This window comes from Marmota marmota, unplaced genomic scaffold (assembly GCF_001458135.2).
Source record: "Marmota marmota marmota unplaced genomic scaffold, marMar, whole genome shotgun sequence".
Lineage (NCBI taxonomy): Eukaryota > Metazoa > Chordata > Mammalia > Rodentia > Sciuridae > Marmota > Marmota marmota.
The window spans coordinates 24476752-24490208 of NW_026000240.1; the positions used below are offsets into that span (position 1 = coordinate 24476752).

The 13457-nt window shown below is 43.4% G+C and overlaps 1 protein-coding gene across 7 annotated transcripts in view; it reads left to right on the top strand.

Annotated features, from left to right (window-relative positions):
• Positions 1 to 13457, top strand: part of Nmnat3 (nicotinamide nucleotide adenylyltransferase 3) — a 142135-nt gene that overhangs the window by 50878 nt on the left and 77800 nt on the right. Inside the window, exons 1-2 of one of the 7 annotated variants that reach the window (XM_048794323.1) lie at positions 1063 to 1414; positions 2037 to 2190. In XM_048794323.1, coding sequence (XP_048650280.1) covers positions 1397 to 1414; positions 2037 to 2190 — 172 coding nt within the window. In that variant the 5' untranslated portion in view covers positions 1063 to 1396. Of the gene's footprint in view, positions 1 to 1062; positions 1415 to 2036; positions 2191 to 13457 lie in introns of those variants that run through there. The other 6 variants (XM_048794327.1, XM_048794321.1, XM_048794324.1 and 3 more) reach the window with 6 other exon arrangements.

Sequence of the window (13457 nt, forward strand, 5' to 3'; positions counted from 1 at the left end):
CGTCCCCCTCACCGCCTTCCTCCCCCGTTCTCCCCCCTCCCCGGCTACTCTGCTGGTCTTCCTGCCACTCGCTTATTTATTTATTTTTGGCTGCTGCTTCACTCAAGTCCCTGTGGGTCTCCGGTCTTCTGGCTCAGGGTCTTACCGACCTGGAACCAGGTGTCCACAGGGCAGCAGTCTCACCTGAAAACTTGACCATCAAAGATCCACCTCCACACAGAGCCGCTGGTCATTTTGATTCCTCCTGGCTTAGGCCACCAGAGGCCTCCCTGGGTTTCTAGCCCCGTGGACCTCTTCTTGGGGCATCTGGCACCTGGCAGCCGGGCCCCTCAGAGTGAGCTAGAGAGGTGAGCACGAGGGAAGCCAGGACTTTGTGACCCTCCCTCAGGCAGGACGTCCCTATGCATTTGCCACTCTCTGTTCATTAGAAGGAAGTCACCAGACCCACCCAGGGTGGAGGGGAGGGGGCGACAAGTGAACACCAGGAGGTGGGGAGCATCAGGACCACCCTGAGCTGCTCACCACAGGTGCACTGGTTCTCCCTTGCCTTCCCCCGTCCCTTGTCAGGGGCAGAGTGATATTGTCCCCAGCTGTGTCAGCTTTTTCACAGCTGTGACTAATGGACCCGACCAGCACAACTGTAGAGGAGGGAGAGTTTATTTGAGGGCTCACGGTTTCAGCGGTCTCAGTCCATAGACGGCCGGCTCCACTCAGGGCTCCAGGTGAGGCTGAACGCTGTGGTGGGAGAGGTGGCAGAGGGAAGCGGCTCACATCACAGTGATCAGGAAGCAGAGAGACTCCACCTCCCAGATACAAATATATACCCAAAGCCATGTCCCAATTCCACCTCCCCCAGCCATACCCCACCACTTCAGTTACCATCCAGTTAATCCCTATCAGGGGATTAATTCCCTGACTGGGTTAAGACGCTTACAACCCAATCATTTCCTCCCCTAACCTTCTGGCATTATCTCACATGTGAGTTTTTGGGCAACACCTCACATCTAAACCATGACTCCATCTAACAGATGAAGAAACTGAGTTTCAGAGAGGGCTATGCTCTGCCCAGGTCTTCCAGCCACTGAGTACCAGAGCAGGAGTCAGGCCAAGGCCGCCTTCCCGGGGAGCCCTTCACTCCCCCCTCCAGCTCACAGGGTGCCCGAGAGGCAGGGCCCTGGGCCAGGCGGCTTCCTTCTTTCCTCTAACCTCACCCTGGTGCTAAGAGTAGGAGAACAGAGGGAGAGCTGGCTCTCTAGTGCTCTCGTCCCAGATGAAAGACAGTAGGTGAAATCAGAGGTCTGTAGATTAGACAGTAGTCCTGCTGCCCTGAGCATTTCCTGATTTCAATCATTGTTCTGCAGTTATGTAAGAAAATGTCTTCCTCCTTAGAAAACATATGCTGAAGAGCTTGAAGGTAAAGGGGCATTATTTCTACAAATGACCCTCAAGAATTTCAGGAAAAAGTTACTATAGATATTTACAGATTAGGGGTGTGTGTGTGTGTGTGTAAGTGTGAGTGTGTGAGTGTATGTAAGAATGAATGATCAAGCAAGTGTGGTAAAATGTTAACACTGGGGAACTTGGGCAAATTTCGTTATGTTTGAAATAATTTCAAAATAAAGTTTCTCTAAAGTGTCTGTCCACTATGAGACCTGCTGAGTTCCTTTTGGACTGTCACAGAGTTGACATTTGGGAGCCTTGTAGACTTCCTCTTGTCCTCAAGGTGACCCACAGCACCCAGGAAGGGCATATGGGTGAAGGGCAGAGTGTGGGCTCTCAAGTCAGGCTGCCTGGGTTCCAGTCCTGGCCCGGCAGCTTCTAAGGTCATTTGAGTGACCACTCGGAGTTATGGAAAGGACTGGGCAGAAGATGTGCACCTTGACATAACACTTGCCCTAGTTCCTGGCCCATGTGAGCTGTCCCTAAATGCTACTGATCTAATTGCTTCTGCAGTCCTCCTACAAGCGATGGGTTAGAACCACTGGCCTGGACTTTTGTCTTGGTGCCAACTCCCTGATGTGAGTTTTTGTCTCCAGGAAAGCAGGGTGGCCACTGCAGTGGGTGCAGACACGCCTGACAAGATGAAGAACCGAATCCCTGTGGTGCTCCTGGCCTGCGGCTCCTTCAACCCCATCACCCACATGCACCTGCGCTTATTCGAGGTGGCCAGAGACCATCTGCACCAAACAGGTTGGTGAAGGGGCCCTGTGTCCCACAGAACTGGTGGGTGGGTTAAGCCCTGGGGACTTTGCGGGTCGCTGTCGTCACCCTCAGTGGAAGTGCTCAGCGGATTCACTCACCACATAACTGTGGCGTGCATTCCCTCCATCACACGCAGAGGGCTGGCATCCCTTAGCCTGTGACACATGTGCACGTCTTGTCCCTGGATGGGGTCGCTCTCCTATTTGCCTGCCTCACATTGTCCTTGATGCTAAAAAGACACCAGGCCCTTTATGGGACCTGTGCCTCTATCAGGGGCGTCTTCCCAGCGCTCCCAACACGCACCTCCACAGCCCGGTGAATAGGCAGCGTGCGCCTCTGAAGGCTCCTACCACTCTTCAGTGGGAAGGCAGAAGCTCCCTAATGAAGACTGTGACATTTTCTCCTTTTGAAGAATAGATCTTAGACTATCGCAAATTAACAATCTTGTCTGTAGGGTATTTTCAATACAGATGGCATGACATTGAAAGAAATATTTAATCAGCTGGAAATATATAATCTGGGAACGTTTCATCTCCTTGACTTTCCATTTCATTATTAAGGGAGTAAAATGGCATTTAGAGTCTGCTTGATTATTTCTAAAGATTATGTCATTTTTACATTGATATCAGATAGATATGAAAATATTTACATATTATGGATTTATGTAGGTTTATGTATATAAATGTTTTGTATTATTGCTTTGTTCAAAAACTTTTGCCTTTAAGGGCATTGTTTTTATACCAGAATCAATTCCTATTTACCTTTAATATATGAAAGAGTATTTGAGTAACATGTAAATCATTTCTTGAAAGAAATCATGTACAAGTATATATTGTAAAGAAAATAGCTTTGTTTACAAAAAAGCCATTTTTTATTATTGAAAAAGTGAAAGTGGATCTCTATTCTTAGTAAATAAATAGCTCAAATAAGGGAATTTTTAAAAATCCAAGCAATACAGTTGAAACTGGTCAGTGGACATTAGTAGGCAGTGTCCCAAAGAAGAATGTTTATACCAATAAGCTTGAGAACAGATGCGCTAAGTCACTAGTAATCAATGAAAACGCAAATAAAACTACAGTCAACACCTCAAGGCACCATGAGGGCAGCTACCCTGGCTGCCTGGCCACCATAGAATTGCCACTGTCTGTCACTGGGCTGATAGTTGGTGCCTGTGGACATTGGTTGTGTCTGTCAATAGTTTTAGCCTATGGGACTGGCTCATATCAAAGACTGACAGGATTTGGTGCTAGCAGGACTGGGGGAAAACAGCCACACTCAGGCACTGCTAGTGATAGAATAAATAAGGAGACATTTTTGAAGGACAATTTGGTATTCTGTGACAAAAAGTTTAAATTTGTATCCACACATAATGAGGAGAAAAATCAATCAATGGAAACCTAACCAGCACTGACAAGGGAGGTCTCAGATGTTAGAATCAGCAAAGAGATCAAAACACTTATGTGCCATATGTTCACAAGTTAAGTTGAGACACGGACTGCATAAAAAAGGACCCAAATCAAACTTCTATAGGTGAAGAATATAATTTGTGAGAAGAAAAATACACTAGATAGGAGCAACGACAGATTAGACACTGTAGAAGAACAGATACGTGAACCTGAAGGTATAACAAAAGGAGCTACCCAAAGGGGAATACAGAGAGAAAAAGAATTTTAATACAGAAAGAAAGTATATCAGTGATACATGAGGTAACTTCAAGCAGCTTTATACACTTGTCAGGAAACCCAAAAGGAAAAAAAGAGAGTGGGAAAAGATATTTGAAAAAATATGAAGGAAAAATTTTTCCAGATTTGACAAAAACATCCCACAGATCCGAGTAGCTCATCAGACCCCAAGGACAGGAAACATAAAGAAGAGAACAGCAAAGCATGTGGAAATCAAATTTCTCAAAACCAGGAATAAGACAGAATCTTAAAAGTATTCACAAGAGGACAAACATAAGGATGACAGCAGATTTCTTGCTACTGAATTGACTAAAAAAAGAATTTAGTGAAATTACATCATTACAGAACTGAAAGAAAAACTATCCATCTAAAATTCTATATCCATTCTAAATCCAGCAAAAATGTCTTTCAAAAACAGAAAAAGACATTTTTTACATTTACAAAAGATGGAAGAACTCACCACCAGAAAACTTGCACTACAAAAGAAAAAAAAATCTTCATGCAAGAAGGAAAATAATACCAAATGGAAATATTGACCTATGAAGGGAATGCGGGACACAACACATGGCTTATCATATGGTATCATGTAAGATTTTTTTCTTATTCAAATTTCCTTAAAACGTAATTGACAATTTAAGCAAAAATTATAATATGCTGTGGGGTTTATAACATATATAGATGTAGAATATATATCAATCATAGTGAACAGGCTGGGGGCGTAGAATGGAAATGTACTATGTACATAAAGTGATATAATATCACTTAAAGGTAGGCTGATAAGTTCAAGATGTACATGTTAAATCCTAAAATAGCAAAGCAAGCAGAGTTAATAAGCATGCAAAGGAAATATTTGAATCAGAATATACTCAGTTCACTCAAAAGAAGAAGGGACAAAAGACACAGATGGAGCAAATAGAAAGCAAATAAGAGACTCAAACCTGACTGTATCAATAGTCACGTTAAATATAAATAGTCTAATGACTTCTAGTAAGTGGCAGATTGTCACATTGGATAAAATAAGCAAGACTCGGCTATACACAGCAGTCCTCCCTTACCCACAGGGCTATGTTCCCAGACGGCCAGTGGACACCTGGAACTGCAGATAGCAGCCAGCTCTATGTACTCTGCTTTCCCCCATACATACACGGCTGTGATGGAGTTTAATTTATAAATTAGGCATAGTAAGAGATGAATAACAAAGTGGGAAAACCACAACCATACTATAATAAATGTTATTTAAGAATCATGAATTATTTATTTCTGGAATTTTCCATTTAATATTGTCGGACCTCAGTTGACCTTGAATAACTGAAACTGTGGAAACTGAGACTGCAGGCAAGGAGGGAGTGTGTATAAGAATCACACTTTATGGGTTCAATCCCCAGTCCCGCAAAAAAAAAAAAAAAAGAAGGAGGGGATGGGGAGAAGGAGAGCACTTTAAATATAAAAGCAGAGATAGGTTAAAAGGAAAAAAATAGAAACCTGCCCTGTGCTTACTCTAAGTAATAAAGAAAGCCGGAGTGGCTATAGTAATAACAGGGAAAGTAAATTTCAGGAAAAAATATTACCAAAAATAAGAAGTTCATTTTATGATTATAAACTTATGAACTTAAATTCAAAAATTCCAAATAAAATATTTTAAAACTAATCCAACAATGCAATGCATATAAAGGATAATATATCATCACCAAGTAGGATTATCTCAAAGGTGCAAGGTTAGTTTAATGCTCAGAAGTTAGTCAATGTAGTTCAATATATTAACAAGCTAAAAAAGAAAAACCACATGATTATCTCAGTAGATACAGGAAAGACAGTTGTCAAATGGCAACATCAATCCATAACTTAAAAAAAAAAAACTCACAGCAAAATAGCAATAGAAAACAACCTTCCTTTACCACCCCCAAAATCTACAACTAATATCTTACTACAAGCAAAAGACTAATACTTGATGTCCTAATATCAGGAACAAGATAAAAATGTGCATTCTTACGACTCTGTTCAACATAGTTTGGTGGTCCTAGCCAAAACAATAAGACAAGAAAAAGAAATAAAAGGCATCCATACTGGAATGGAAGAATGAAACTACTTACAGTTGACATAATCATCTATAGAGAAAATCTTAAGAAAATCTACCAAAAGGCCACTAGAACTTAGTAAGTATGAGAAGGACACACATTTAATATATAAAAATCATTGGTACTTCCGTATGCTAACAACAAAGGATTATAGTTTGAAATAAAAATAATACCATTTGCAATAATATAAAAAAGAAATACTTAGATGAGCCTGACAGAGGTATGCAAGATTGTACAATAAAAATGACATAATATTGTGAAAGAAATTGAAGACGTCCCAGTTCAAATGGAGAGAGACACTTTGTCCATGGATTGGAAAACTCAACAATGATAAGATTTCATTTCTCTCCAGAATTACCTATAAATTCAACTTAATCTCAAAAGACATTTTTTCCACATTTTTTATCAGTGCATTATAGTTGTACATAAATGATGGGATTTGTTGTTACATGTTTGTACACACACACAATATAAAAATATAATTTGGCCAATGTGAATAGCTTTTTAGTAGAAGTAGATAAATTGATTCTAATATTGAAATAGAAATGGAAAGAACCCAGGATATTTAAAATAACTTTGAAAAGGACAGTGTTGAAGAATTCACATTATTTGATTTCAAGACTAATTTTAAAGCTACAGGGCATAAAGATAGTTAAATAGATAAAGGGACCAGAATATAAAGTACCAGTGCGACTCCCACTTATGTAGACAGCTGATTTTTCACTCAGGTGTAAGGGCAACACAGTAGAAAAAGGACCATCTTTTCAATGGTGTAGGAACAACTGAATTTCCACACGTGAAAAAAAAAAATCCAATTCAGAGCTTACACTACACATAACTCTAAATGGATCATAAACCTTAATGTAAAACCTATAATTATAAAATTTCTAGGAGAAAGTCTTTATGACCCATAATGGAAAAAAAATGGTAAATTGGACTTCATCAAATTTAAGACAATTAACAGGATGAAAAGCTGAGATTTGATAAGGGACTGGTATCCAGAATATAAAAGGACCTCTCAATCTAGAAATGAAATATAACAAAACAAATAAAATAGCAAGTATTCTAATAGACTCTTTACCAAAGAATAGATATGGAGGGCAGTCAGCCCAGGACAGGTTTTCAACAGCATGAGGGAATGAAAGATTAAGACCAAGATGCCAAGCCACTGCTCCCTAATGCCTGGGTGTGGTAAGGATGTGAGAGCTGCCATCCTCACACTGCCCATGGCACTGTAATTGGTGCCGGGCTGTGGAAAACAGCTTTTGCAGCATCTTACAAGTTAAATGTACATCTACTTAGTGATTCAGCCATTCCACCCCAAGATATTTAACCAAGAGAAATGAAGGAATATGTTCATGCAAAATCTTGTGCGTGAATGTTCAGAACAGCTTTAACTATGATAGCTCCCAACTAGAAACACTAGCGTGTGAATAGAGAAGCAGACTGTGGTTTATCTGTACAACAGAATAGTACCCGGTCATAAAAAAAGAATGAACCCAACTTAGAGCTGAATCTCAAGATAATCATGCCACGTGAGAGAAGTCAGACCAAAGAAAGTATACATGATAGGTGTTCCATTTATATGAAATTCAAGAAAATGCAAACTAATCTACAGGGATGGCAAACAGATTCAGAGTTGGGGTGAAGGGAAGCCAGCATAGGGAAGGTGAGTGGGAACCTCGGGGGTGTTGGGTAAGTTGGCTATCTGGATCTCGGTGTTGGTTTCGGGGTGTACAAGTATATCGAAACTTACCATTTGTGCAGTTTGTTGTATACATCAATTATGCATCAATGAAAATAGCAAACTTCAAAAAAAAGAGACACAATGACTCTACAGGGTTGCTCTAGTTATATATAAAATATAACTCTTTAGAACAAATGACTCCATTCTTTTAACAAACAGCAAGAAAAAAAGGAGGAATTAGAAACTGTAAACAGAGACCTAAGAGACTCATAAATGAAATATTGCATGTATTAGTGAGCTTTTTTTATCACTGTGACCAAAATACCTGACAAGAACAACTTAAAGGAGGAAAAGTTTATTTGGGGCTCTTGGTTTATTCAGGGCTCCAGGTCCATCCCCCTGCCTCGGTTACCACCCGGTCAGGGACTGATTAGGTCCTAGCTGTGACAATCCAGTCACCTCACCTCGGAACATTCCTGCATTAATGCAGGAGCTCTGTGGGGACAGCTCATACCCAACCCATAACATTTCACGTGGCCCTTATTTGAATCCCATCCAAACAGATCAACTTTAAAATAATATCCTAGGAAATGTAGGTAAATTTAAGCCCACTTGGATCTTATATGGCATTCAAGAACTATTATTTAAAACTATTGTTTAAAAAAAAGAATTATTGTTTACTTTTTAAGATCAATAATGGTATTGCTGTTATGTTAAAATAAAGTGTGACTTTATTTCTCGGGGCACAGTATGCCCCGTGGTGCAGCATCCCTGTGTATCTTACAGTAGTGCCCAGGATGCTGTTGAAGCTACCTTCAGCTGGGGACATATGTGGCTTCTACTGGGTCTATAGAATGTAAGAGCCTGTTTGTTGTAAACCCCTGTCTGATGGTATATAAGACTCCACATATCTGTGTTCACCATTTATGAACATCTCGACTCCTGGCCACTCGGTGGCTTTTCCTGCCTGGCTTGGCTTATCCCAAGGTCCCCTGGCTCCATGCTCCATGGTGCTGTCCTTGTGAGGTTCCTTGGGGTGGTGCCAGTACCCCTTGCTGCACAGACGGCTCCATCGGCTCTGTCCTGGAGACTTTAGATCCCCTAGGTTGAGCCTGCTGGTTCTCCCCTTTAGTGACATGAAAAGCCTCATTGTGACCCAGGGAGGTTTCAGAGAGTCCTCCTGATCATGAAAGGTCATGGGACCACAGAATCCATAGAAAATTCATCATATGGATCCTTGATACCTGATGTCTGTCACTTAGGCTATTAATGGACAGACCTTGGTCAGGTACGACCCCTGCTGCCCCCTTGCCTGTATTTTGAGTGCCCCTTTCTATCAGAAACACGTGGTCATTTCTCAAGTCCAGAACGGGAGTCCCTTTGAATGCTGCCCATTGGGTGTCACCTTGCCACGATCCACAGGTACCTACTGCATCCTCCCCAGACCAGGCACTGAGGCTGGAAATAGAGTGGATCAACCACAGCCCTTGCCCCGGAGCGCACAGCACAGGGCACAGAGACGGTGGTAGCAATGACTGTGGCGCTGGGCACAAAGGAGGGACGTCTGTCTCCCACGTGGCATCTGGGGAAGGCTCCTTGGAGGAGGTGACACAGTGCTTGAAGAAGGTAGAACACTTAGTTAAGGGAACAGTTTCGAGGTCACTCTGGGGAGAGGAAGCAGAATGGGGAGAATCTGGAGATGGGCAGGAGGGCGCCCAGCAGGTGGAGATGGGGCTGGGGACAAGGGACTTTCTGGCCACGTGAGGGGTGTGCTGTGAACTCCCCTTCTCTGCACGGTCAGGGTCGACCCCGGCTGCTCAGGGCCCCCGTGGCAGCCACGGCCTCCCACAGCCAGCAGAGGAGCCCTGACTGACCAGTGGCCTCTGCAGGGCCAATTCTGGCCCAGAGCCTTTACCCCGCATGGACCCAGCTCAAGGACCCTGACTTCCTTTTATTCATGAAAAAAACGATCCTCCCTTCCTGTTAGAGTGTTCACTGCAACAACTCCCAGTTTTAATTCTACATCACATGCATATGCATTGAATTAAATGAAGCTCAGGCGATCTGCTTTGTGCCTTTAAGGAGAACTCAGTGACCTCTTCCTCCTTGACTGACATCTCAGTCTCTTTTTGCTCTGCACCCTTTGCTGCAAGCAGCCCTTGGAGCTGCAGACGCCCTTCCTTCCTTTCTCCTTCTCTCCTGAAACCAACCCTCGAAAACGGCTAGAAGCCCTCCCCCTCCCACCTCAGAACATTCTGCTGTCTCCAGTCCCGTGACCGCGCACCCCCTCGTCACAGGAAGGCACGCCTCGGACAAAAAGACACGCGCGTCTGTTGGTTCTCATTGTTGATTGTCCATGACCAAAGTCGTAACGAGCTCAATGAATGAAACGTGGCACCAGCTGTTTGTCATGCTCCTTCACTTGGAAGAATGTTCCAGAAAAAGACACAAACTGGTACAAAGGAATGGCCCCCGTGTTTTCTGAACTTTGCAGTATGGCCCTCTCATCTTAGATGCGTTCTTGCCCTGGATGGCAGCTCCCTGGGCCCTCAGAGGAGATTCTCAGAGGCTCAGAGGAATCCGTGTCATGGGCATCAGCAGCTTTTAAAAGTTCTTTTGGGGTCTTTATGCTTGTTTGACTCATCTTTGTCAGAAACGATTCAGCCCATAGCTTCAGACATACCCAGAGTGTTCACGGAATACACTGGGAAAGTCTAGCCCGCACCTCTCTCAGGGTGTTGGATGTATTCCCAGCTGTAAGTGGTTGTTTTCCAACATGCATTCACGAACTTTCTAATGGAAGCAGAATTTAATTTAAACCCTGTTTTATGTTATTTAGATGGTTTGTTATACCCGATCAATATAACCTGGCCATTGGCCTATATTTCAACAACAGTCCACTTGTATTCCTTTTCTAAAATCAAATTTTGTCAGTTTAATTAACACTCCTTCAACAAATGGTTAGCACCTATTCATTTCACGTATTTAACATACATTTTCACCACCCTTTCCATTCACCAGTGAATATTCTAAGTGTGTTTCATGAACTGGTTTTAAACTTTACAACAAGCATATGAGGCAGATACTGTTACTCAGTTTTACAGATGAGGAAGTTGAGGCCAAGGCTCAGAGAGATCAAGTAACTTGGCTGGGATCACACAGCCAGGAAGTGATAGGACCAGTGTCTCCCATTGTCTATGCCATAACCATCAGGCTACCCTGCCTCGGTTCATTCATCAGATCTCTTCTTAAGCATGGAGATGTGCTGGGTGCTTTGCTGGATGCAAGGACACATGGGAGCAGAAGGTGGCCCAGTGTTCCTGGAAAACAGGCACTAATCAAATCCCACAGAGGTAAAAATTATTAAGGTGACATGCATCACAAAGGGGACATTCCTAATGCTATCCATGTGAACAGAGTAAATCAGTATTTGATGTAGGTTGAGTCTAAGGAAGGCATTTCTGAGAACATTAAGGACTGAGCTAGAGAATGAGGCACTTCTTAAGTTAAACATGAGGTTGGCTGGGGTCAGGGGATGCAGTTGGCCGGGGTCAGAGGATGCAGGGAGGGAACAGTCTTGGCACAGAAAATTGCATGTGCAAAGGCCCTGTGGCAGAAGAGAGCAGGGCCACCAAAGAATGCATGGGTCGTGATGATCAGAAAACATGGAGCAAAGAGAAATGCTGCAATAGATGCGGCGGGAGAGGAAGAGAGGCACACCCCGTGAGAGCCCTGTAGGCACTTGTAAGGACCCTGTTTTTATTCACACAGAGATCATTCACATCTTGCTCTCTCTGTTGCACAGGCAAGCACAACACTGGGCAGGGGATGAAGGGAAGCCAGTTAGGAGGCAGCTGAAACAATATTTTTAACATGGCAGGGATGAAGAGAGACATTGCCGGGGGAAGATAATTTAGAAGATAAGATTCATCTGGTAATGGAGTGAATCTGAGGGAGACAGTAGCCCCCCCGCCCCGCCCCCGCCGCTAGAGTCCAGGAGAAGAGCCAGACTTGGAAGACAGGATGGAGAGATTGCAAGAGACCCGAGGTAGCAATGAAGTTATGCAGGAATGTACAGAGAACTGGGGGGTGGGGGCGCAGGAACAAGCAGTTGGCTGCCTGCGAAGGAGGAAGAACTTGCAGAGAAGCCAGAGAACCTCAGAGAGCAGTTTCTATCATAGAAAAGTTAGAGAGCCCCAGCATCAGGTGCTAGAGGTTAGAGTTCAAATTAGGAGAAGATGGAAAAGCAGGACTCTGGGGTTCAGCAGCCTGGGTTGCTGGTGGAGTCTGGGAGGAGGTTCGTTGCAGCAATGGTAGTGACACCAGGCTTAGTGTCCACTTAGGAACCGGGAGACAGTCCTTCCGGGAGTGACCAGGACCTGGATAAAGTGAGGTCCAGTGTACAAGAGCAAAAAGAGATGGTTCGTCATCAACAGCAAAGAGAACAGGGGAGCAGGCATGCCCTCTTCAAGGCCAGGAAAAGGCACCCCTGACCTCCCAAGAGAAACTAGAGACACGGATTTCCGTATTTGGAAGGTTGTTGATGGCCGCATCGCTTGCAATGGCCAAACATGCAAAGCAAAATATTCTATGGTAAACATTATTAAACTTATTACATATTTAAATGTAAGAAGTAGCTTTCTTTTCCCAGACAGAGAGGTTAGCAATTGTGAAATTATTTTCTGTGTATCCTAGGATTGAGCAGTAAGTAAATATCTTGCGAATCTTGGAAATCGGGTTTCTCGTTGTTGGAGAAGGGAAATACAAATGTGGACAGAGGAAAGAGACATGCCCTGCTGTGGGGGACCGGAACTGTAGTATCAGTGTGAAGTCATGGAGAGGTCGGATAGAAAAGGCAGCTGGCTGGGTGGATGGGTAGATGGTAGAGACAGACTAGATAGATGGATGGATATATATAGAGAGAGATAAATAGATAGATAATGGGCTGGGTGTGTATACAGACACACATACATCTATATCTTAGCCTGGTCTCCTGAGAGATAATTATACCCCAGTAGCAGTTATATAAATTGGCATCCTTAATTTGGATTTCAAAATACTATCACATAAAAGGGCTCCTTAGAAAACTAGTTGATGCTGGATGTGGGGAGAGAGCGTAGAAGACAAACTTGGAGTATCTCGTGGTCCTAGAAACTGGGTAAGCCCTTGAAGCTTGGGCACCTGTCAGAGGACACAGAGGCCAGCCTGCAGGTCTCCTCCAGCCACAGCCGGGACAGTTTGAGCATGAAAATAATGAAGTAAATATGCAGGACTCACTGAATTAAATTTCAAAAAGAGTCTAGCCGATTTTAACAATCAAATGAATAAACAAATGGGGGAGAAGGAGAGCGCTCCTCAGGTAGAACTTTATCGCTAAAGGGACAGAGGGCTAGAAAATCACCACTTGAAAACCATCTGACTTACACCAGAATCACTAGTGGGTCCTAAAGTTAGGTGACGTGGGATGACAAGATATGTACCTGGCTGCAAAATAACTCCTAGTAATAGACATACTGATTCCAAGGGGAGTCATTATTTACTGACTTCACACTGGAGAAGTGTGGCTGACACAATCCTAACCAAATGGTCAAAGCTAACACTACAGCCTGGGACAGAGGGACAACACACACGTCCTGATGTGACCCACTGGGAAGGGCTCGCTGTCCCATCTCTGCCATTCCCAGAGGGGCATACTTTGTTTCTAAAGACAGGGACATTCTACAGAATGATCGGCCTATACAAATGTCACAAAATAGCTATTTCAGAGGAAAGAAGAGCTACTCGGTGTGACAGCTAAGTGCAGCCCATGCA